The 25685-nt window shown below is 39.3% G+C and overlaps 2 protein-coding genes across 2 annotated transcripts in view; both read right to left on the minus strand.

Moving 5' to 3' along the window:
- The window catches only part of LOC121857062 (transformation/transcription domain-associated protein-like), a 17778-nt gene extending 360 nt beyond the window's left edge, over positions 1-17418 (minus strand). The window contains exons 1-3 of the mRNA XM_042352919.1: positions 17244-17418; positions 14541-14642; positions 1189-1335 (exon numbers count right to left, since the gene is read on the minus strand). Coding sequence (XP_042208853.1) covers positions 1189-1335; positions 14541-14642; positions 17244-17270 — 276 coding nt within the window. The 5' untranslated portion in view covers positions 17271-17418. The remainder of the gene's footprint in view (positions 1-1188; positions 1336-14540; positions 14643-17243) is intronic.
- LOC121857063 (transformation/transcription domain-associated protein-like) lies at positions 17391-25283 on the minus strand (the record flags this gene model as incomplete). Its single annotated transcript, XM_042352920.1, has 2 exons — positions 17391-17513; positions 25131-25283. Coding segments are annotated over 2 exons (276 nt in total), but the record flags the coding sequence as incomplete, so codon positions are not given.
- Positions 25284-25685: the final 402 nt, after the last annotated feature.

The following is a 25685-nucleotide window of genomic DNA, read 5'->3' on the forward strand; positions in this document are numbered from 1 at the left end:
CTTGGACCTAACAACCAAAGACCCTCAAAAAGTGTAAGTGAGGCCACAACTTGGACCTAACTAACCAAAAGACCCCTCAAAAAAAAAAAATTATTGATCCTGTCCCCAAAATTAGGGTTGGTTTTGTCAGCCGAGGCAACAGATTACAGTGTCATGGCTCTAACAAGACAACCGTTACAGTAAACTCTTGCCATTCGCGATTTCAACGATTTCTGTGTAAGCAGATGGTGGCTAGCTTGCAAGCCTTTTCCCGGCACAATGAGTCAGCCCATGCAGCATCTGTGTTGTACTCTCAAACTTTAGTGTTTGTGTGAAAATGGCCCTAAAAGAGTGCCTAGTGTCAGTGTTAGTGATGCTAGTGGGAGAAGTAAGGCAGAAGTCAGTCGACCCTGACAAGAAAGATGAATTATTGGATAAGTTAAAGGAGGGGATGAGTGTCATGAGCTGGTCAGTTGTTTGGTGTAGGTATACAGTCAGTCCCCGACTTACGACTGAGTTAGGGACCGACGACCAGGTCATAAGTCGAAAATGTGAAAATAATACATAGAAAATCTAAAATGGGTGTCTCTTTTTCTTCTCAGCACCACGAGAACTCTCACTTTTAAGCTTGCCAGCCATTTTAAAGGGAATTACAAAAAAAAATTTTGTCAGTACAATACACAGCTCGATCACTAATGCCAATCAAAATAATGTATTTGAAAAATATTTATACGACCGCTGGCGTAGTATGTCGGGTGATCATAAGTGAGGAGTACCTGTACAGTAGTGCACTGAGGTAGTATAAGTTGCTATTCACTGTTGTGCCAATTCGTGCCATATCATGGAACCTATCTTGGAGAATGGCAAGGGTCTACTGTGTTAACTGTTCAGTGTAGATCATCTACACAACCTTACTGTACATGGAGCCAAGTACACCTAATGGTTGAGACTGTTGGGTAGGGTTGGGGTTAAGGTTGGGTTGAGGTTGGGTTAAGGTTGGGTTGAGGTTGGGGTAAGGTTGAGGTTGGGTTAAGGTTGAGGTTGGGTTGAGGTTGGGTTGAGGTTGGTAGGTTGAGGTTGGGTTAAGGTTGAGGTTGGGTTAAGGTTGAGGTTGAGGTGGGTCACAGTAGGAGTGGTGTCCGGACACATACACAATCATCACTGTGTATTACCTACAAAAGACGAATTGAATCACAAGTGTCATCAAACCTGATCCATCGGTCCTCCCACAACTTCATCTCTGACTGCAGCTTCCCAGGGGATGGTCTCACAGCAATGTCCGCCCGGGCCTTGGACATGGAAAGTTAAGGCCGCCAGAGCTTGTTCCAGGAAGCCATGTTGTTCATAAGTCACAGCCTGTAACAAGTCATATAAAAGGATGATTTTTTTTTTTTACGGGTATTAGCCCACCCGGGCACAGGTCACTGACCCACATCAGGGCCTGGGGGACGAAAATGTAATAATAATAATAATAATAATAATAATAATAATAATAATAATAATAATAATAATAATAATAATAATAATAATAATAATAATAATAATAAATAATAGTCATAATAATTCATAATAAATAAAATTATGATAAACAAAATAAAATAATAAAATAATGATGATAATAATACAGTAACTGTAATAATAATAATATTAATAATAAAGAACTATAAATACAAAAATGAAAAAAAGATCAAAAGTGAAAAACGATATATGTACTGTATGTGTGTTGTCAATGGTAAGAGAAACAATTGAGACCCTGCAATTGTGTGTAAATGAAGCAGAAAGTCAGAACAGCAACCTGGGACTTGGTCACAATTTTCGTGAAGCCATATGGCAGCAGGGTTTACCATTAGACAACACATTATGCTTCCAATATCTTCCCAGGCGGTAGTACCTCCCTGTTTGGTAGCTGCCTACTACCTACATAATACATACATACATGTATCTGGTGCAGGTCTCACGCATCTGTACAATATCTATAGTTTGTAATGTTGTGTGTTGAGGCGACCTGAGGCGACCGTTGTGGTCAGATATCGTTACGCACTTTTTTTTTTCATTTTTATTTCTTCTTCCTTTGCCATAAATAATTTACATATTCTTCAATACATTCTAACGAGTTGGCTATGGTACTTATATACAGTATAGAACTTATGTTCAGGTAATATGCATACTGTACAATTTATACACACCGACATCGGGATTGTTGACTGTAATCTTTAGCGATTTGATTTGATGTAAGTAAATAACAGCGACAGACAGTACAAGGAAAATTGTCAATATTATCGATAAGATTATGTAGTATATATTATGTTTACCCATAAATGTTTTATAAAGAAAGTATATAACTACTATAGAGCAGTGAGTTTTAGGCTTGGGTGACCATTAGTGCCCAAATACAGCTCCTCCCCGACATACGAGTGGGTTAGGGACCCAAATCCAGAGTAAATTAAGTCGAAATGGTTAAATAAGTGAAAATGCTTAAATAATCGTAGAAAATCTAAAATGGGTGTCTCTTTTTCTTCTCAGCACCACAAAACTCACTTTTTAAGCATAGCCATTTTAAAGTGAATTACAAACGAAATTTTGTCTGTGTACTGGCGTTGTGACTCGAAATTACAAAATTTGAAAAAATTTTAGTAGCAATGGAGTCGTATGTCTTGGTGGTAGTAAGAGGTAGGTGCAAGTGTGAAGATTGATGCGTAAGTGGGTAGGTAGTAGTCTGCGGGTGGTAAATGAGTGGAGTGGGTAAATGAAGTGGGTAGGTAAATGGTCTGGTGGTGGGGTAAGTGGAGTGGAGTCGCAAAGTCTTGGTCAGTGGGAGTGAAGTGGAGTGGTGCATAGTCTTTGATTAGTGGAGTAAGTGGAGTAGATTAGCAAGTCTAGATTGGTCGATGAAAGTGGAGTGGGTCATGAAGTGCGGTGTGGTGAAATGAAAGTGGAGTAGATGGGTCGAAGTTTTGAATTGAGTGGATTAAGTGTGGAGTAGGTGCAAAGTCTTGGTGGTCGTAAGTGGAGTGGGTCGTAGTCTTGAATTGGTGTAAAGTAAGTGGGTGGAGTGCTGAAGTCTGAGATTGGTCGTGAAAGTGGAGTGGAGTCGTAAGTCTTGGTGGTGAAGTAAGTGGGTAGGTCGTAAGTAGGTAGGTCATGAGGTCTTGATTAAATGGAAGAGTGGATTGAGTAAGTAGAGTGGATGCATGAAGTCTTGAGTTGATTAAGTAAGGGATTGGTGTAAGTCTTGATTGGTCGTGAAGTGGAGTGGGTTAGTGAAGTGCAGGTGGTGGTAAATTAGTGGGTGTAGTAAGTGGGTCAAGTTGAATTAGTGGTCAAGTAGATTGGATTGAGTCTTGATTAGTTGAGTAAGTAGAGTAGGTCGTGTGAGTAGTCTTGAGTTGGTGAAGTAAGTAGATTAGATTAAATGGTAGATTTAGGATTAGTCTTGGTTGGTGCAAGTGAGTGGAGTGGATGGTCATGGTTGGTGGAAAGTGAAATGAGTGGTGTTAATCTTGGGTGGTGCGTGAAGTGGAGTAGATTAATGAGAGTCTTGGTTGGTCAGTAAGTGGAGTGTAAGATGCATGAGGTGGGTTGATTGGTAAGTAGAGTGGGTCGTAAAGTCTTGGTTGATTAAGTGGTAGTGATGATTTGGTTAAATTGAGGTCTGCAGTTGGTGGAGTGAAGTGAATTGGATAGGTAAGTCTTGGATTGATTAAGTGAAGTTAGATTAGATTAGGTAGTCTTGAATTGGGTAGAAGTGGGTAGATTAGGTAGAGATGCGGTTGATTAGGTAGAGTGGAGTGGGTCATGAAGTCTTGGTTGGTGGGGAAGTAGATTTTGGGTCGTCTTGGTTGGTCGTTAAGTGGGGAATTGGAGTCGGTAAGTGGGGTGGGTCGTAAGTAGAGTGGGTAGTGGGTAGGTGGGTGTGGTAAGAGTGGGTGAGAGTCTGGTTGAGTGGGTAAGTGGAGTAGGTAGAAGTGTGATGATTAGGTAAGTGGAGTGGATTAAGCAGAGTCTTGATGGTGGTAAATGGAGTGGAGTGGGTCATGAAGTCTTGGTTGGTCAGTGAAGTAAATTGGGTCAAGCAAGTCTTGGTTGATTGAGTGATTAGATTGATTAGTGAAGTTGCGTTGATTGCGTGAAGTGGGTAGAAGGTAAGTGAGTGAGTTGCTTGAAGTCTTGATTGATTGGAAGTGAAGTGGAGTTAGATTAAGCATGGGTCTTGATTAAGTAGGTAGGGTAGGTTAGAAATTAGAATTGGGTCGTAGTCATGGTGGTGCGTGAAAAAGTGGGTAGATTAGCAAAGTGCAGTTGATTGGAGTGGAATGAAATTGAGTTAAGTGAGAGTTGAATTGGTGAAATTGAATTGGATTAATGCAGGGTCGGAGTTGTTAGGTAAAATTAGGAATTTGGGTCTGCGTGAGTAGAAGTTGATTGGAAGTGAAGTGGAATTGGGTCATTTAGTGAGTGGGTGCAGAGTCTTGGTGGTGTGAAGTAGAGTGGAGTGCAAGTCTGGATTGGTCGTAAGTGGAGTGGGTGCATGAATGTGGTAGTGAAATGAGGTGGAGTGGGTGCATGAAGTCTTGGTCGTGAGTAAGTGGAGTGGGATGAAGTGCGGTTGGTGAAAGTGGAGTGAATTGGGTGTGAAGTCTTGGATTGGTCGTGGTGGAGTGGGTCGTGAGTCTTGGATTGATGCGTAAGTGGGTGGATTAAGTGGTAGATTGGGTGTGAAGTCTTGATTGTAGAAGTAAGTAGATTGGAGGTCGCAAGTCTTGGGTGGGGTCGTGAAATTAAATTGGAGTAAGTAAAGTGGGGATTAGATTAAATTGAAGTGCAGTTGATTAGTAAGTGATGGAGTCGTGAAGTAGAGTGGGTCATGAAGTCTTGATTGGTGCGTGAAGTGGGGAGTGGGTCATGAAGTCTTGATTGATTAAGTGAAGTGGAGTGGAGTGCATGGTCTTGATTGGTCGTGGAGTGGAGTGGGTCATAAGTCTTGGTGTGGTGGTAAGTGGAGTTGGGTCATGAAGTGCGATTGGTTGTGAAGTTGAATTGGGTGTGAAGTGCGGATTGGTCGTGTTGAATTGAATTGGGTCGTGAAGTGGGGTGGGTTATGAAGTCTTGGTTGATTAATTAAGTGGAGTGGGTGCAAGTGCGGGTGGTGTGATAAGTAAGTGGGTCGGTAAAGTGAGTGGGTGGAAATGAAGTCTTTGGTTGGTGTAAGTAGAGTGGGTCGTGAAGTGGAGTGGAGTGCATGAGTCTTGGTTGGTGGTAAGTGAAGTGGAGTCGGCAGAAGTGTGGTGGTCGTGGTAAATTGGGTCGTGTAAGTCTTGGTTGGTGGAAGTGATAGAGTGAGATGAAAGTGGAGTTGGTTGATAAGTCTTGGATTGGATTAAGTGAAAGTGAGTGGGTCATAAGTGAAATTAGATTATGGTCTTGATTGATGAAGTTGATTAGATTCATGAGTCTTGGTTGATTGGTAAGAATTAAGTTAGATTAGGTAAGTGGGTAGATTAGGTATTGAGATGTGATTGGTTAAGTGAAGTGAGTGGGTAGTAGTGGGGTAGATTAAGCAAGTCTTGGTTGATTGGTGAAGTGAGGTGGGTCGTGGAAGAATTGGGTCTGGTAAGTCTTGATTGGTGGTGAAGATTGGGGTGAATTGGAGTGGGTCATGAAGTCTTGGTGGTGTGAAGTAGAGTGGGTCGGAGTAAAGTGGAAGTGGGTCGTGAGGTCTTGATTGGTGGAAGTGAGAAGGGTGGGTCGTGAAAGTGAAATTGGGTCATGGTGTGATTGGTGAAATGAAATGGAGTGGGTCGTGAAGTGGTAGGGGTTGAGTAGTCTTGTTGGTGGGGTAAGTAAGTGGGTGTGAAGTAGAGTGAATTAAGTGAAGTGAGTGGAGTGCATGAAGTCATGGTGCAGTAAGTGGAGTAGATTATGAATTGAGGTATGAAATAGAGTAAGTATAAGTGCAGATGGTCGTAAGTAGAGTGGGTCATAAGTAGAGTGAGGTGCATGAAGTCTTGATTGGTGCGTTAAGTGAAGTAGGTACTTAAGTCTTGTGGTGGTGTGAAATTAGATGTAGATGGTAAAATGAAGTGGAGTGTAGATTAGATGAGTGAAATTAGATTAGGTGAAGTGAAGTAGATTAGGTAAGGTCTTGGATTGGTTAGTGAAGTGAGGTGGGTCGTGAAATTGAGTGGATTCGTGGTGCGAAGATTGGTCGTGAAGTTGGAGTGGGTCGTATAAGTGAAATTAGATTAGTGAAAGGTGATTAAGTGAGTAGTTGATTGGAAGTGAGAGTAGGTAAGATTAGTGGTCTTGGTGGTGGAAATGAAGTGGGTCGTCGTAAGTGGAGTGGGTCGTGAAGTCTTAGTTGGTGGAAGTGAGTGGGATTGGGTCTGTGGGGATCCGGATTGGTCGTGAAGTGGGTAGATTAGGGTGCGGGTGGGCAAGTGGAAGAATTAGTTGGGTGAAGTGAGTTGATTAGGTGAAGTGGAGTGTAGATTAGGTAGAGTTGAGAGTTGATTTAAGTGAGAGTAGAATTAGATTAGGTGAAGTCATGGTTGATTAGGTAGGTAGGAGTTAGTTAAGCAGTGCGGTTGATTAGGTGAAGTGGGTAGATTAGGTGAAGTTAGAGTTGATTGGTGAAGTGAGATTGGGTCGTGAAGTGAGAGTTGGTGGGAAGTGGGGTTAGATTAGGTAAGTGAGAGTTGATTAGGTGAAATTGGAATTGGGTTGTGAAGTGGAGTGGGTGCATGAGGTCTTGATTGATGTGAAGGTAGGTGGGTGGAGTAAGTGGTGGTGAATTAGGTAGTCGCGTTGATTAGATGAAGATTAGAGTGGGTCGTGAAGTCTTGATTGGTTAAATGAAGTGGAATTAGGTCGTGAAGTCTTGATTGGTCGTGAAGTAGAGTGTAGGTCGTGAAGTGAGGAGTTGATTGGGCGTGAAGTAAGTGGGTCATAAGTTGAGGTGTGGTAAGAATTGGGTCGTAAGTGAGAGTTGATTAAGTGAAAGTGGGGTGGATTGAAGTAGAGTAGGTTGGGTCATGAGTCTGGTTGATTAGGTGAAGTGGGGTAGATTAAGTGAAGTGGAGTGGGTGGAAGTAAGTCGAGGATTGGTGGTGAAGTGGAATTGGGTCGTGAAGTCTTGAGTTGATTAAGTGAAGTGGGAGTGGATTAAGTGAGTCTTGGTTGGTCAGTGAAGTGGGGTGGAATTAGGCGTGAAAGTGCGGTGGAAGTAGTTAGGTGTAGATTAAGTGAGGTCATGGTTGATTAGTGAAATGGGGTTGATTGCGTAAATCAGTTGGGTGAGTAAGTGGAGTAGATTAAGTGAAGGGGTGAGAGTTGGTTGGTGGGTAGGTAGATTAGTGAAATTGAGTGGAGTGCATGGTCTTGAGTTGGTGGAGTGAAATTAGGTGGGTCGTGAAGTGGGGTGGGTGGAAGTGAAGTCTTGGGATGGTAGTGGTGGGAGTGGGTGTGAGGTCAAGTTGGTGGGTAAGTGGGGTGGGTGTGAAGTCTTGGATTGGTCGTGAAGTGGGGAATTGGATTAGTGAGGTCTTGGTTGATTAGTAAGTGGAATTAGGTGTGAAGTCTTGATTGGTCGTGAAGTGTGGATTTGAGTCGTGAAGTGCGGTTGGTGGGGTGAAGTGGAGTGGGTCGTGAGATTGGTCATTAGGTAGAGTGGAGTCATTAAGTTTGGAGTAAGTGGGGAGTGGAGTGGGTGAAATTGAGGTTGATTAGGTAAGTGGAGTGGAGTTAAATTAAGTGGGAGTGGGTCATGAAGTCTTGGATGGTGCGTCAAGTGGGGAGTGGGTCGTGAAGTGGAGTGGGAGTTAAGTGAGATGTGGGTTGATTAGTGAAGTGGGGTGGGTCGTGAGGTCTTGAGTTGGTCGTGAAGTGGGAGTGGGTCGTGAAGTCTTGGTTGGTCGTAAGGTAAGAATTGGGTTGTAAGTCTGGTTGTGGTTGTAGAGTAGAGTGGGTCATGAAATGCAGTTGGTCAAGTAGAGAGTAAAATTGGGTCGTGAAGTTGAGATTGGTGGAATGGTGGGAGTGGGTCGTGAAGTGGAGTGGGTGCAAGTCAGGATGATTCAAGTGAAGTGGGGTGATTAGATGGTCTTGATTGATGCATGAAGTAGAGTGGGTGGAATGAAGTCTTGAGATTAAGTAATTGAAATTGAATTGCGTGAGTAGAGTGGGTGATGAAGTCTTGAGTTGATTGGAAGTGAGTGGGTCAAATGGTAAGTTGGTTAAGTAAGTAGGTGGGTAATGAAAGTGGGGTAGATTAGAGTAGGTCTTGGTTGATTGATGAAATTAGGTGGGTAAGTCTTGGATTGATTGGTAATTAGTGGAGTAGATTAGTGAAAGTGAGAGTTGGTCGATTAAGTAGAGTGGGTCATTAAGTGAAGTTGAATTAGAAGTAAATTAAGAGTGGGTCGTGAGGTCTTGGTGGTAAGTGGAAGTAGATTAATGTAGTGAGATTGGTCATAAGTGAAGTAGTTGCAGAGTGGGAGGAGCTGTGTGTACAGTAAACCTATTACTCCCTCTTTCATCAGTCGGTGACATATGTTTACTTCCTTACATCCTGAGACTAATTTACAACAATAGTGGTGTAGATTAATACAGTACAGGTTGACAACCTTTATCGAAATTCAAAACCGAAAAGCTCTAAAACAGAAAGTTTTTTGTGGGGCATTTTTTTTTTAAACAGGGATTAGCCCACCGGGCATAAATCACTGACTCACATCGAGGCCTGGTGGGCGAAAATGTAATTGTAATTGTAATAGTAATAGTAATAATAATTATAATAATAATAATTATTCATAGTAAATAAAAATTTTAATTAAAATACATGCAAAATAAAATAATGATAACAATAATAATAATAGTAATAATAAAATATAATAATAAAATTAATATTAATAATAACAATAATACTGTAATAAAATAATAATAACAATAAAGAAATACAGTACAAGAATGAAAAAAGATCAAAAGTGAGAAATGTGACCTAGACCTATGGATCATTATTACAGTATTATTATTTTTATAATAATATTTTTTCCCCCAGCCCTGATGTGGGTCAGTGATCTATGCCAGGTGAAGCTTAACAAAAAAAAAAAAAAAAAAAAAAATACTAACCATTCTGAAAACAAAATTCAAATCCAAAATGCCTCTGGCCCCAAGGATTTTGGATAAGGGATTGTCAACCTGTATAACCTTTTTTTCTATATTTTCAATTTCTTTCCGTTCTTTTTTTTTTCGCTCCCCAGGCTCCGTTGTGGGTCGTTTGACCTGTGCGAGTGGGTTAATTCCCATAAAAAAAAAAAAATTACATCAACAGTTACTATGGCCTGGTTCTCACATTATATATATATATTAACATCTCATATTTCGTGCGATTTCATTTCGCGTTTTTTAATTTCGCGAGCACTACCTAATGTAACCAAGTCTTATATTTGGCTTAAAATATCGTGAGTTTCGCGAGATCTAGCCAGTTGAATGCTGGCACGTCTTCAATAGCGTCACAGCCCTCATACCAGTTACAGTCATTTCTGCTACAACTCGTGTTTTGTCAACGCGAATTGGTTGTACCGCGATTGATGAATAGGGAACACTGTTTGTAAAACGCGAACTTTTGCATACGAATGTTGGCTATAACACGATTCCATCCTCAACGTTTAAGCATGGCACAGGTTATGCAAAGTTTACAGTTCATGTTTGTTTGTGAAGTGTTTTGAGACACTATTTTTTTTTGCAAATTTAGCTGTTACCCATAAATACTGTAAGAAAAGAATAAGTAAAAAGAATGTTTATGGCGAGGACTATTAACGGTTTACACCAGCGCTCTCTGTTTACATCACGTGATCAGTTGAATCGCGCGGTTTCTGTCAATTACTCTGTGATTTTTGCTAATTTCTCCAATTTTGATAAGTTAGCGATGAATCTGGAAAGACAAGGTAAGAGGAATGTTTCCAAGAAGCGTTCTGGTGATCAAATTGCCGGTGGTGAACGTAAAAGAGGTTTACAGGAACGAACTATGGCGTTGTAGCCAGCGCTATCCTAGCGACCACCCGGGCTGTTATTGTGTGGATTTTTTGGGTGGTGCTCCACCTGTCAAGTCAAGATAATGGCCTCTACCTCTACTGGGGGTCCTACTGGTGCTGGTGGGACAGACTCACCTAAGAGGCCAAATAAGGAAAAGGAGAAGCGGGACTTTCATAAGGGAGTTAAGTTTGCCAAGTACTTGATGCAGGATAAGCAGCGTGTGATTAAGTTACTTGAGGAAGGCCTAAAAACTAGTTTCCAGAAAGCACAATCAGGTCAATAAAGGCAGAATTTGTATCATTTGGAGGTTATAAATGGGAAAATCAGAGGTTGATGTAGAGTGGCCAGTCTATATTGTTATTTTTACCACTAGTTTATGTATTTGTATTTGGCGAATTTGAATTTAGCGCAATTTTTCCAGTCTATATTACTGGCAAAATACAAGATCTTACTGTACTTCAAATAATTTAACTACAGTATAGTTAGCAGGTATACCCTATTGTCCTTGCCTCCTTGTTACTAGCAAATGCATTTCCATTGACAGCATAACTATGAATGCAAATCTGTTACCTGGTTATCAAAATATGTACTCTCCCTTCCCGGTCCTGATGTATTTGGACATGAACACAACATTACATAACAGTCTCGGTTCAGTTGGTGTCTTATTGTAAGCTGCACTTCTTGTTCTTTCTTCTTGCACCTGAATATCACCATGACACCTGCATTATACCACCTGTTCTCTACATAATGTAATGAAACAGGATGAACCGTCATTCCATAATGCAAAACCAATGTCATGAGTAACCTCGCTGATTTATGCACCTTAGATACTATTTCAGGGGATGGGTTGACAAATGTGAATATAGCGTTACTATATTTTCATGAACCGAGGTTACGATGGAATCGCTTCCAACAAAATATGAAACAATATGAGCCGATAATATATTCATTTGCCATATCCAATTACAATAACATTATGATTCACAGCATTTGGATATTATTTCTGCCTCAATTAATGAGGTAATATAATGTATCATCTCACGATTGGTGCCGACAATGTAACATTATCTGATACAGTGCCAGACAATGTGGTCAAGTCCTCCCTTGGGATCAACAGTCACCGTGGAGACATTACGAGGGTGGATACACTAAACATTGATAGGGAGAAACTCTAATAATAAACTTACAAATTAAAAAAGATCTATGACATTGTTTTCATTTCCTAGACCTAGAATGTATTAGTTAACCTAACCTAGTGTTATTATTTAATAGTCATTTGCACTATATGACTATTTTAATTATTACTATACCTATTACAGTTACAATGATGTAAACATAATGCTAACAAGCATTTATTTATAGTTATGCTGTTATTCAGAAAGTGACATTTCTCCTTGTCTGTCGGTGCAAGCCGTGTCTTCCAATGAGTCTCGGGTACTAGTGTTGGTGGGTACCTAGTGAGTCTCGGGTACTAGTGTTGGTCGGGTACTAGTGAGTCTCGGGTACTAGTGTTGGTGGTGTACTAGTGAGTCTCGGTACTAGTGTTGGTGGTACCTAGTGAGTCTCGGGTACTAGTGTTGGTCGGGTACTAGTGAGTCTGGTACTAGTGTTGGTCGGGTACTAGTGAGTCTCGGGTACTAGTGTTGGTCGGTACTAGTGAGTCTCGGGACTAGTGTTGGTCGAGTTACTAGTGTTGGTCGGTGGTCACCAGCAGAAAACACCCACTATTTGACTGCCGTAAAAAAAAAAAAAAAATGCCGAAATAATAACTAGTAACCTCACAGATACTAGGAAGGCAGACCTACCAACATAATGCAGGGAACACAATTAATGACACATTGTATCAATGAGAAAACTGGCCAATACTGGGAGTGTACATATATTTATAATTGTACCGCTTTACGTAGTTTCACTTCTGTGATTTCTCATTATCTGGCGGTGCCTCACCAGAACGGACTTTCCACTTTACGTGGTTCATCTACCCTATACAGCGTGAAGTATAATTTTTTTTATTTAGCTCATAAAATTCATACAAATTACCCGCCAGAATATAATTTACATTGCTGGAATTCTTACAATTTGATGATCATTTTGAATATAAACATCATAGATTTTGCATTAGACATACAAATTTTAGATGTAATGTTTACTCTGAGTAAATATGTTATCTTTTGTGCAAAATATATGACATTTATATCAAAATGTTCCTGGTCTAACAAGGAATCAGCAATGTCAATTATATTATCTAACTTTAGTCTGAGGTATATTTGTTCTAAAAAGTTAAAATTAGTTTTCACGCAAATTTCTCTGGTAGGGAAGGAAGGTGGGGGTGGGGGGAGGTTGGGACCGACCCGACCATCTGGCATGGTTGGAAGGGGGGGAGGCAAGTTGGGGTACTTTGATTGACAGATAGTGTCGTGAAGAATATTTTTTTTTATTAACTGAAGATATTTGTTTTAGCTCATAAAATTCATACAAATTACTGGACCAGAATATAATTTACATTGCTGGATTCTTACAATATGATGATCATTTTGAATATAAACATCATGGATTTTGCATAAGACATACAAATTTTAGATCTAATGTAATAATTTGGTTACAACAAGTATTTTATCTTTTGTGCAAAATATATTGAAGTTTACATTCAAATTTTCCTACCTGCAAGGAATCAAGAAATGTCAATTATATTATCCTAACTTGTCTGAGGTATTATTTATTACTAAACGTTAAAATCTAGTGTTTCACCCAATCATTTCTCAGAGAGGTAGGGCCAGTGAGCTGGGAAGAGGATTTGAGTCTATTATTTGAATGGACATTAACCTGGCGACTGTATTTCTCTTAAATATTAATTGTGTGAGCATACCATCATAAAATTTAGATGTTATTTTCACTACAACATAGGTATTGTGTCAGAAAAAATTGGAGTTTGAGGGATTCAGACCAGTCTCTGTTGGATAATCATATGTTCTGTTGTTCCATTTACGGCAGTTTCACTTAACGTGGTACCCTGTGGGTTCAATTGACCGCGTAAATTTTCAGGGTACTACTGTATATGTAAAATAAAATATTTTAAGGAAAATCAGAAAGTGAACGGGATAAATTGAAAGGAAAATTTTTTAAACAAATTTTTTAACTATCCGAGTACAGTATTGTTAGTATAGATAAATGTTTAGATTCTTTACTGTGGCCGTTTTGAGAGAATATATGGTTATTAGTTGTGACCTTCTATGGCAAAGTTATTAACTGGAACTATTAGTGAAGAAAGAGTTATGAATCTTTCATCTTGAAACATCAAAGTATTCTAAAAGACTGACAGAAACAACTGACAGTCGTCTTCCTCCCCCCTCCAGTGTATTTCACGTTTTCTTTTTATATATTCATGTGACATTACAATATGTATGGCCCATAAATTGTCACACCATAAGCTCTCCCAAGTATTGAACTAAACAGTCAGTAAATAAATTCTTACAAAACTAATTACTTTCAAACAATGATCAACTGAGAATGAAACAGAGTAAACAATATGGATCAAATGTTGTGAGGCACTTATATGTTCTAAAGTAAGTTATATCTCATTATTTATTATGGTGAGTTTTTGTTGCTAGCAAAGGAAAGCTGAAATTATCACCCATTTTTTATCTCATTAATTAATTTAAGAAAATTGTTTTAAATAATTAAAACGTAAGTTGATTGAAAATACAACGACAAATTTCAAATTATATTTGCCAAAACATGTTTTGTTTTCATATTTTTTTATTTGCTCTTTAGATTCCTTACATGATTTTGTATATAGGGACATTATTGAAGTACCACATGTATAATTATGTGCAGTAGGAAATATTATTAAGGCAAAAAAAAATTGACAAGAGCTACAAGTATTTCACATTAATCTGGCCCATAAGCCACGCCCCTTTTATATACTAATAGCTGATTGGTTCATAGAAAATTCAACCTAAATGTGTTCACCATTGGTAAGCTGATCTGTTATTACTGTTGTCTATAAATAATGTAAAAGAACTGGAGCAGATGATTTCAAGTCATTAACACTTCAGAGAGGATGTTAGAAATATTTAAATATTTATCATAAAAGGTCGATATAAATACTGTACACACTAGTATCAATCAGTCCGGGAGAAGGGGGGGGGGGAAGATGTTCAGGGAACCAATAAGTTATTTGTAGGTATAGATGAGGCGGGGCTTATGGGCCAGGTTAGTGTGGGAAGGGTATAGAGCCGTGAGTGTTAATCACACATCTGGCAGCGTGCGTCGGCACCACCATCTCTCTCACAATTGGTCAATCGAGATTTATATTGTTTCGTGTTCATTATTTTATATTTTACAATAAATTCAATAAAAAAGAATTCATTAGAGAGACAGGACAAAGATCATTAAATAATTAGGTTATATTTATATTCACTTAAGTTTTGTAGGAGAATTAAGGAAGTGAGTAGTATGTATTTAGGAGAGCACCAGGCAGGGCTGAGTAAAATATCTTATTGTATCAATAAAAGTTAATCCCACAAGCTTACCTGTCTGGTCTCAGCATAGTGAGCGACCGTCTGCCACAGACCGGCCCACAAGTCCTCTTCTTTTAACAAGGAATACATCTCTGAGAGTGAATCAAGGATCTCCTGCAAATATCAAGAGAAAAATACTCAACAATAATATTACATTCATATATATATACAGTACAGTGTTTACTAACATTAATGGGGTTAAGTTAGGTTAGGTAGATGTGGTTAGGTTAGGTAAATAAGAAAGAGTGTGGTGCTGTTTTGTGTGTGTGTGTAATAATAATAATAATAATTAACGGTTTATTAAAAGAGCATGGCAACCCAAAAGCTGAAAATATACAGTTACATAATTGGTGAATGGGTCTCTTGATTGACAAATAATATACAAGTAACATAAGTGATACATATATGATACATAATAACTAGGTGGGGAGAAGGTCATACTACAGGGCATTTAACACAGTGACAGTGCAAAATGTATGATTGACTGGGAGTGAATACACTGGTTGATTACAAGTTGTTGATAATTTATGCAATGGTTGGGACTGTGTGTGTGTGTGTGTGTGTGTGTGTGTTAGGCATAATCCTGGGAATAGAAATAAACAGACATAAACCACCACAGCTAACACAACATAAACCACCACAGCAACCAACATAAACCACCACAGCTAACACAACATAAACCACCACAGCTAACACCACAAACCACCACAGCTAACACAACACAAAACCACCACAGCTAACACAACATAAACCACCACAGCTAACACAACATAAACCACCACAGCTAACACAACATAAACCACCACAGCTAACACAACATAAACCACCACAGCTAACACAACATTAAACCACCACAGCTAACACAACATAAACCACCACAGCTAACACAACATAAACCACCACAGCTAACACACCACAAACCACCACAGCTAACACAACACAAACCACCACAGCTAACACAACACAAACCACCACAGCTAACACAACACAAACACCACAGCTAACACCACACAAACCACCACAGTAACACAACACAAACCACCACAGCTAACCACACAAACCACCACAGGTAACACAACACAAACCACCACAGTAACACAACACAAACCACCACAGCTAACACAACGTAACACCACAGCTAACGTAACACCCACGGTAACACAACGTAAACCACAGCTAACACAACAAACCACAGCTAACACAACATAAACCACTACAGCTAACACAACATAAACCACCACAGCTAACACAACATAAACCACCACAGCTAACACAACATAAACCACCACAGCTAACACAACAAACCACCACAGCTAACACAACATAAACCACCACAGCTAACACAACATAAACCACCACAGCTAACACAACATAAACCACCACAGCTAACACAACATAAAACACACAGCTAACACAACATAAACCACCACAGCTAACACAACACAAACCACTACAGCTAACACAACACAAACCACCACAGCTAACACAACATAAACCACCACAGCTAACACAACATAAATACCACAGCTAACAAAAACCACCACAGCTAACACAACATAAACCACCACCATAACACAACATAAACCACCACAGCTAACACAACATAAACACCACAGCTAACACAACATAAACCACCACCTAACACAACTAAACCACCACAGCTACCAACATAACCACCACAGCACACCACAAACCACCACAGCTAACACAACACAAACCACCACAGCCACAACACAAACCACCACAGCTAACACAACAAAACCACCAGGTAACACAACATAAACCACCACAGCTAACACAACGTAAACCACAGGTAACACAACGTAAACCACCACAGGTAACACAACATAAACCAACAGCTAACACAACATAAACCACCACAGTAACCAACATAAACCACCACAGTAACACAACATAAACCACCACAGCTAACACCAACACAGCTAACACAACATAAACCACCACAGCTAACACAACATAAACCACCACAGCTAACACAACATAAACCATCACAGCTAACACAACATAAACCTACAGCTAACACAACACAAACCACACACCATACACACCACAAACCACCACAGCTAACACAACACAAACCACCACAGCTAACACAACACAAACCACCACAGCTAACACAACATAAACCACCACAGTAACACAACAAACACAGCAAACAACATAAACCACCTAACACCAGCACAACATAAACCACAGTAACACAACATAACACACTAACACAACATAAACCACCACAGCTAACACAACATAAACCACCACAGCTAACACAACATAAACCACCACAGCTAACACAACATAAACCACCACAGCTAACACAACATAAACCACCACGCTAACACATAACACACAGCTAACCACACAAACCACCACAACCACCACAGCTAACACACCACAAACCACCACAGCTAACACAACATAAAACCACAGCTAACACAAAAACCACCACAGCTAACACAACATACCACAGCTAACTTAACATAAACCACCACAGCTAACCACTAAACCACCACAGCTAACACAACATAAACCACGCACATAACATAAACCACCCAGCTAACACAACATAAACCACCACAGCTAACACAACATAAACCACCACAGCTAACACAACATAAACCACCACAGCTAACACAACATAAACCACCACAGCTAACACAACATAAACCACCACAGCTAACACAACATAAACCATACCTGTTGTGGGTTGGTCACTGGCTCCATATCATAGGAGTCGTGATGGTCCTTCTTGGCCGCTGGGAGATTATGGCACCCTGTTCTAGTGCTAGTTGCTCTAAAGAGGCGTCATACGGTGCCATAGATTATGGCTCTTGCCGAGGTACTTCATGATGGCCGGCCGGATGGGCGGGTGGTTGGCTGGTGAAGGCGTAGAGCCGATGGGTGACAGTCCTTCTGGATGACGTGTGAACCGGAGCACAAGAATGGAATCACCTCGCTGGCTATACCCTGAAGTTAACATGACAAAGTATTATAAATAACATCTTTAATAATACTGGAGTCACTAAAAAGTTGACATGACAAAGTATTATGAATAACATCTTTAATAGTATTAACTAGTAACACACAGCCATTGAGAACTTTTAAAACATCACCAAAAAGATAAACTTTGTCAAACTTCTCCACAATGATTCACTTACTAACCCTAACCTAACCTAACCCAAAAACACACTTTATATATAATGCCTCCTTCATCCTGGACACACGCACCCTAACCTAACCTAACCCACAAACACACTTTATTATGCGTCCTCATCCTGACAACGCACCCTAACCTAACCTAACCCACAAACACACCTTTATATATAATGCCTCCTTCATCCTGGACACACGCACGCACTAACCTAACCTAACCCACAAACACACTTTATATATAATGCGTCCTTCATCCTGGACACACGCACCCTAACCTAACCTAACCCACAAACACACTTTATATATAATGCCTCCTTCATCCTGGACACACGCATCTCTAACCTAATCCTAACCCAAAAACACACTTTATATATAATGCCTCCTTCATCCTGGACACACGCACTAACCTAACCTAACCTAAACACACTTTATATATAATGCCCTTCATCCTGGACACACGCACCTCTAACCTAACCTAACCCAAAACACACTTTATATATAATGCCTCCTTCATCCTGACACACGCACCCTAACCTAACCTAACCAAAAACACACTTTTTATATATAACCTCCTTCATCCTGGACACACGACCCTAACCTAACCTAACCCACAAACACACTTTATATATAATGCCTCCTTCATCCTGACACACGCACTCTAACCTAACCTAACCCACAAACACACTTTATATATAATGCTTCCTTCATCCTGGACACACGCACCCTAACCTAACCTAACCCAAAACACACTTTATATATAATGCCTTCATCCTGACTAACCTAACCTAACCCACAAACACACTTTATATATAATGCCTCCCATCCTGGACACACGCACTTAACCTAACTGTTAACACTGTACCTGTGTTATAGTGACACATAATGACTTCTCTACCAATGATATAGTGACACATAATGACTGTACCTGTGTTATAGTGACTATAATGACTGTACCTGTGTTATAGTGACACATAATGGCTGTACCTGTGTGCATAAGTGAGCCCACATAATGGCTATTACCCACCAATATTTATAAGTGAGCCACATAAAAGCAAGCTATACCTATTATAAATGAGCCACACCAATGGCCTATTAACACTATACACATGTTATAGTGACACACCAATAGCTGTACCTGTGTTATAGTGACACATAATGACTGTACCTGTGTTTATAGTGACACATAATGACTGTTAACACTGAACCTGTGTTATAGTGACACATAATGACTGTACCTGTGTTATAGTGTCACGTATGACTGTACCTGTGTTATAGTAGCATAATGACCAGCCTGCCATGTTATAGTAACACATAAGCTGTACCTGTGTTACTAGTGACACACTGTGTTATTAACACTGTGCCTGTGTTATAGTGACACACAATGACTGTACCTGTGTTATAGTGACACATAATGACTATTAACACTGTACCTGTCATTATAGTGACACAATGACTGTACCTGTGTTATAGTGACACATAATGATTGTACGCCTGTGTTATAGTGACATATTGTGTACCTGTGTTATAGTGACACATAATGACTGTTAACACTGAACCTGTGTTATAGTGACACATAATAGGCTACACCTGTGTTACTGGTGACACATAATGACTGTACCTGTGTTATAAGTGACACACATAATGACTGTACCTGTGTTATAGTGACACATAATGACTTTGTACCTGTGTTATAGTGACACATAATGACTGTACCTGTGTTATAGTGACACATAATGGCTTCTGCCTGTGTTATAGTGACACATAATGACTGTTAACACTGTACCTGTGTTATAGTGACACATAATGACTGTACCTGTGTTATAGTGACACATTATGACTGTACCTGTGTTATAGTGACACATAATGACTGTACCTGTGTTATAGTGACACATAATGACTTCCTCACCTGTGTTATAGTGACACATTATGACTGTACCTCTGTTATAGTGACACATAATGACTGTAGCCACCTGTGTTATAGTGACCTGTGCAGCTATTAACCTGTACCTGTGTTATAGTGACACATAATAGCTATTTATATGTTATAGTGACACATAATGACTATACCCATGTTATAGTGACACATAATGACTGTTAACCACTGTACCTGTGTTATAGTGACACCTGTGGCTGTACCTGTGTTATAGTGACACATAATGACTGTACCTGTGTTATAGTGACACATAATGACTGTACCTGTGTTATAGTGACACATAATGACTGTACCTGTGTTGTAGTGACACATGCCCAGCTGTACCTGTGTTATAGTGACACATAATGACTGTACCCTGTGTTATGGTGACACATAATGACTGTGCTTGCTATGCCTGTGTTATAGTGACACATAATGACTGTACCTGTGTTATAGTGACACATAATGGCTGTACCTGTGTTATAGTGGCTTTATAATGACTGTACCTGTGTTATGTTTCTTTATAATGACTATTATGCCATACCTGTGTTATAGTGACACATAATGACTGTGCCTGTGTTGGTGACACATAATGACTGTACCTGTGTTATAGTGACACATAATGACTGTACCTGTGTTATAGTGACACTGTGACTGTTAACACTGTACCTGTGTTATAGTGACATAATGACTGTACCTGTGTTGAAGTGACACATAATGACTGTACCTGTGTTATAGTGACACATAATGGCTATACCTGTGTTATAGTGACATAATGGCTATACCTGTGTTATGGTGACACATAATGATATTAACACTGTACCTGTGTTATAGTGACACATAATGACTGTACTGTTATAGTGACACATAATGACTGTACCTGTGTTATAGTGACACATAGCCCAACATACCTGTGTGTTATAGTGACACATAATGACTGTTAACACTGTACCTGTGTTATAGTGACACATAATGACTGTACCTGTGTTAGTGACACATAATGGCTATACCTGTGTTATAGTGACACATAATGACTGTACCTGTGTATAGTGACACATAATGGCTATTAACACTGTACCTGTGTTATAGTGACACATAATGACTGTACCTGTGTTAGTGACACATAATGGCTATGCCTGTGTTATAGTGACTTTTATAATGGCTATGCCTGTGTTATAGTGACACATAATGGCTGTACCTGTGTTATAGTGACACATAATGACTTTTAACACTGTACACTGTGTTATAGTGACACATAATGGCTGTACCTGTGTATAGTGACACATAATGACTGTACCTGTGTTATAGTGACACACTGTGGCTGTACCTGTGTTATAGTGACACATAATGGCTGTACCTGTGTTATAGTGACACATAATGACTGTGCTTACTGTACACCAATGTTATAGTGTCACATTATATTCTCCTGTGTTATAGTGACACATAATGACTGTACCTGTGTTAGTGACACATAATAGCTATTACCCCTGTGTTATAGTGACACATAATGACTGTTAACTGTACCTGTGTTATAGTGACACATAATGGCTGTACCTGTGTTAGTGACACATAATGACTGTTAACACTGTACCCGTATTATAGTGACACATAATGACTGTACCTGTGTTATAGTGACACATAATGACTGTTAACACTGTACCTGTATTATAGTGACACATAATGACTGTACCTGTGTTATAGTGACACATAATGGCTGTACCTGTGTTATAGTGACACATAATGACTGTACCTGTGTTATAGTGACACCAATGACTGTACCTGTGTTATGACACATAATAGCTGTACCTGTGTTATAAGTGACACACATAATGACTGTTAACACTATACCTGTATTTATAGTGACCCACATAATAGCTATACCCCATAATGATTTATAAGTGACACATAATGACTGTTAACACTGTACCTGTGTTATAGTGACACATAATGACTATTAACACATTACCTGTGTTATAGTGACACATAATGACTGTTAACACTTGTACCTTTACTGTGTTATAGTGACACACATAATGACTGTTAACACTGTACCTGTGTTATGGTGACACATGTTGTACCTGTGTTATAGTGACACATAATGACTGTACCTGTGTTATAGTGACACATAATGGCTGTACCTGTGTTATATAGTGACACATAATGACTAATGCTTACCTGTGTTATAGTGACACATAATGACTGTACCTGTGTTATAGTACATTATGACTGTACCTCTGTTATAGTGACACCTGTGTGTGTACCTGTGTTATAGTGACACATAATGACTGTTAACACTGTACCTGTGTTATAATGACACACCAGCCAGCTGTACCTGTGTTATAGTGACACATATGTGAGCCTTACCTGTGTTATAGTGACACACGCATAATGACTGTTAACACTGCCTGTGTTATAGTGACACATAATGGCTATACCTGTGTTATAAGTGACACATAATGACTGTACCTGTGTTATAGTGACACTGTGGCTGTACCACCTGTGTTATAGTGACTATAATGACTGTTACCTGTGTTATAGTGACACATTATATTTCTGTACCTGTGTTACTTAGTGACACATAATGACTGTACCTGTGTTATGATGACACATAATGACTGTTAACACTGTACCGCAATAGTATAGTGACACATAATGACTGTACCTGTGTTATGTGACACATAATGACTGTACCTGTGTTATAGTGACACATAATGGCTGTACCTGTGTTATAGTGACACATAATGACTGTTAACACTGTACCTGTGTTATAATGCGACACATAATAGCTGTACCTGTGTTAGTGACACATAAGCGGCTATACCTGTGTTATAGTGACACATAATGGCTATACCTGTGTTATAGTGACACATAATGACTGTTAACACTGTGCCTGTGTTATAGTGACACATAATGAGCTGTACCTGTGTTAGTGACACATAATGGCTGTACCTGTGTTATAGTGACACCTGTGGCTGTACCTGTGTTATAGTGACACATAATGACTGTACCTGTGTTATAGTGACACATAATGACTGTTAACACTGTACCTGTGTTATAGTGACACATAATGACTATTACCTGTGTTATAGTGACACATAATGACTGTACCTGTTATAGTGACACATAATGACTGTACCTGTGTTATAGTGACACATAATGACTATTAACCTGTACCTGTGTTATAGTGACACATAATGACTGTACCTGTGTGTGACACATAATGACTGTACCTGTGTTATAGTGACACATAATGGCTGTACCTGTGTTATAGTGACACATAATGACTGTTAACACTGCTTGCCTGTGTTATAGTGACACATAATGACTGTACCTGTGTTAGTGACACATAATGGCTTCATACCTGTGTTATAGTGACACATAATGACTGTACCTGTATTTATAGTGACACATAATGACTGTACCTGCATGGTATAGTGACACATAATGACTGTTAACACTGTACCTGTGTTATAGTGACACATAATGACTGTACCTGTGTTATAGTGACACATAATGACTGTACCTGTGGCATAGTGACACATAATGACTGTACCTGTGTTATAGTGACACATAATGACTGTACCTGTGTTATAGTGACACATAATGACTGTTAACACTGTACCTGTGTTATAGTGTCACGTATGACTATACCTGTGTTATAAAGTGACACATAATGACTGTACCTGTGTTATAGTGACACACTGTGGCTATTACCTGTGTTATAGTGACACACATGTGACTGTGGCATATACCTGTGTTATAGTGACACATAATGACTGTACCTGTGTTATAGTGACCTGTGACTGTTAACACTGTACCTGTGTTATAGTGACACATAATGACTGTTAACACCGTACCTGTGTTATAGTGACACATAATGACTGTTAACACTTGTACCTGTGTTATAAGTGACACATAATGACTGTTAACACTGTACCTGTGTTATAGTGACACATAATGGCTGTACCTTGTGTTATAGTGACACATAATGACTGTTTCCTGTGTGTTATAGTGACACATAATGACTGTTAACACTGTACCTGTGTTATAGTGACACATAATGACTGTACCTGTGGTATAGTGACACATAATGACTGTTGCACTGTACTGTGTTATAGTGACACATAATGACTGTACCTGTGTTATAGTGACACATAATGACTGTACCTGTGTTAGTGACACATATGACTGTACCTGTATAGTGACACATAATGGCTATACCTGTGTTATAGTGACACATAATGACTATTAACACTATACCTGTGTTATAGTGACACATAATGAGCTGTACCTGTGTTATAGTGACACATATTGACTGTTAACACTGTACACCTGTGTTATAGTGACACATAATGACTGTTAACACCGTACCTGTGTTACTCAAGTGGCCTCAATGACTGTTAACAGCCTGTGTTATAGTGACACATAATGACTATTAACACTGTACCTGTGTTATAGTGACACATAATGACTGTACCTGTGTTATAGTGACACATAATGGCTGTACCTGTGTTATAGTGACACATAATAAGCTGTACCTGTGTTATAGTGACACATAATGACTGTTAACACTGTACCTGTTATAGTGACACATAATGACTGTTAACACTGTACCTGTGTTATAGTGACACATAATGACTGTACCTGTGTTATAGTGACACATAATGACTGTACCTGTGTTATAGTGACATAATGACTGTGTACCTGTGTTATAGTGACACATAATGATGACTGTTAACACTGTACCTGTGTTATAAGTGACCTTCTGTGACTGTTAACACTATACCTGTGTTATAGTGACACATAATGACTGTACCTGTGTTATAGTGACACATAATATTTGTACCTGTATTTATAGTGACACATAATGACTGGTAACACTGTACCTGTGTTATAGTGACACATAATGACTGTACCTGTGTTATAGTGTCACATAATGACTGTTAACACTATACACATGTATAGTGACACATAATGGCTATACCTGTGTTATAGTGACACATAATGACTATTAACACTGTACCTGTGTTATAGTGACACATAATGACTGTTAACACCTATACCTGTGTTATAGTATTTACACATGGCTGTACCTGTGTTATAGTGACACACCAATGACTGTTAACACTGTGCCTGTGTTATAGTGACACATAATGACTGCACCTGTGTTATAGTGTCACATAATGACTGTTAACACACTGTACCTGTGTTATAGGCACATAATGACTGTTAACACTGTACCTGTGTTATAGTGACACATAATGACTGTACCTGTGTTATAGTGACACATAATGACTGTTAACACTGTACCTGTGTTATAGTGACACATAATAGCTGTACCTGTGTTATAGTGTCACACTGTGACTGTTAACACTATACCTGTGTTATAGTGACACATAATGACTATTGTACTGTGTTATAGTGTCACATAATGACTGTTAACACTATACCTGTGTTATAGTGACACATAATGACTGTACCTGTGTTATAGTGACACATAATGACTGTTAACACTGTACCTGTTGCTGCTTCTCACTGAGTATTTTCCAGAGTCTGGGGAAGAGGTGGAGCCAGACCCACTCAGCCAAACTGGTGTCCATGTGACATAGTTCAGACACCGCTGACAACAACTGTGAGTTGCACACTTCCTTCACACTCTCCATGAACTTGGCCTAAAATGACAAATAATATCATTAATGGCAACATAACCTACTATTGTTGTGTGTTTCATCATATCACAACATCATCACATCATTATCATTACAACATCATTACATCCCATCATCACAACATCACATCATAACATCATCCCATCATCATCCCATCATCATCACAACATCACATCATCCCATCATCATCCCATCATCATCCCATCATCACAAACATCCCATCATCATCCCATCATCATCCCATCATCATCACAACATCCCATCATCATCCCATCATCATCCCATCATCACAACATCTTCACATCATCACATGTTAATTATTACAACTTGCGTCTTTTATTCACTAACAATAAACTTTCAATCCTCAGACAAGATTTTCTTTGACTAGTTTACATGACTTGACCA

Source organism: Homarus americanus, unplaced genomic scaffold (assembly GCF_018991925.1).
Source record: "Homarus americanus isolate GMGI-L3 unplaced genomic scaffold, GMGI_Hamer_2.0 scaffold11878, whole genome shotgun sequence".
NCBI lineage: Eukaryota > Metazoa > Arthropoda > Malacostraca > Decapoda > Nephropidae > Homarus > Homarus americanus.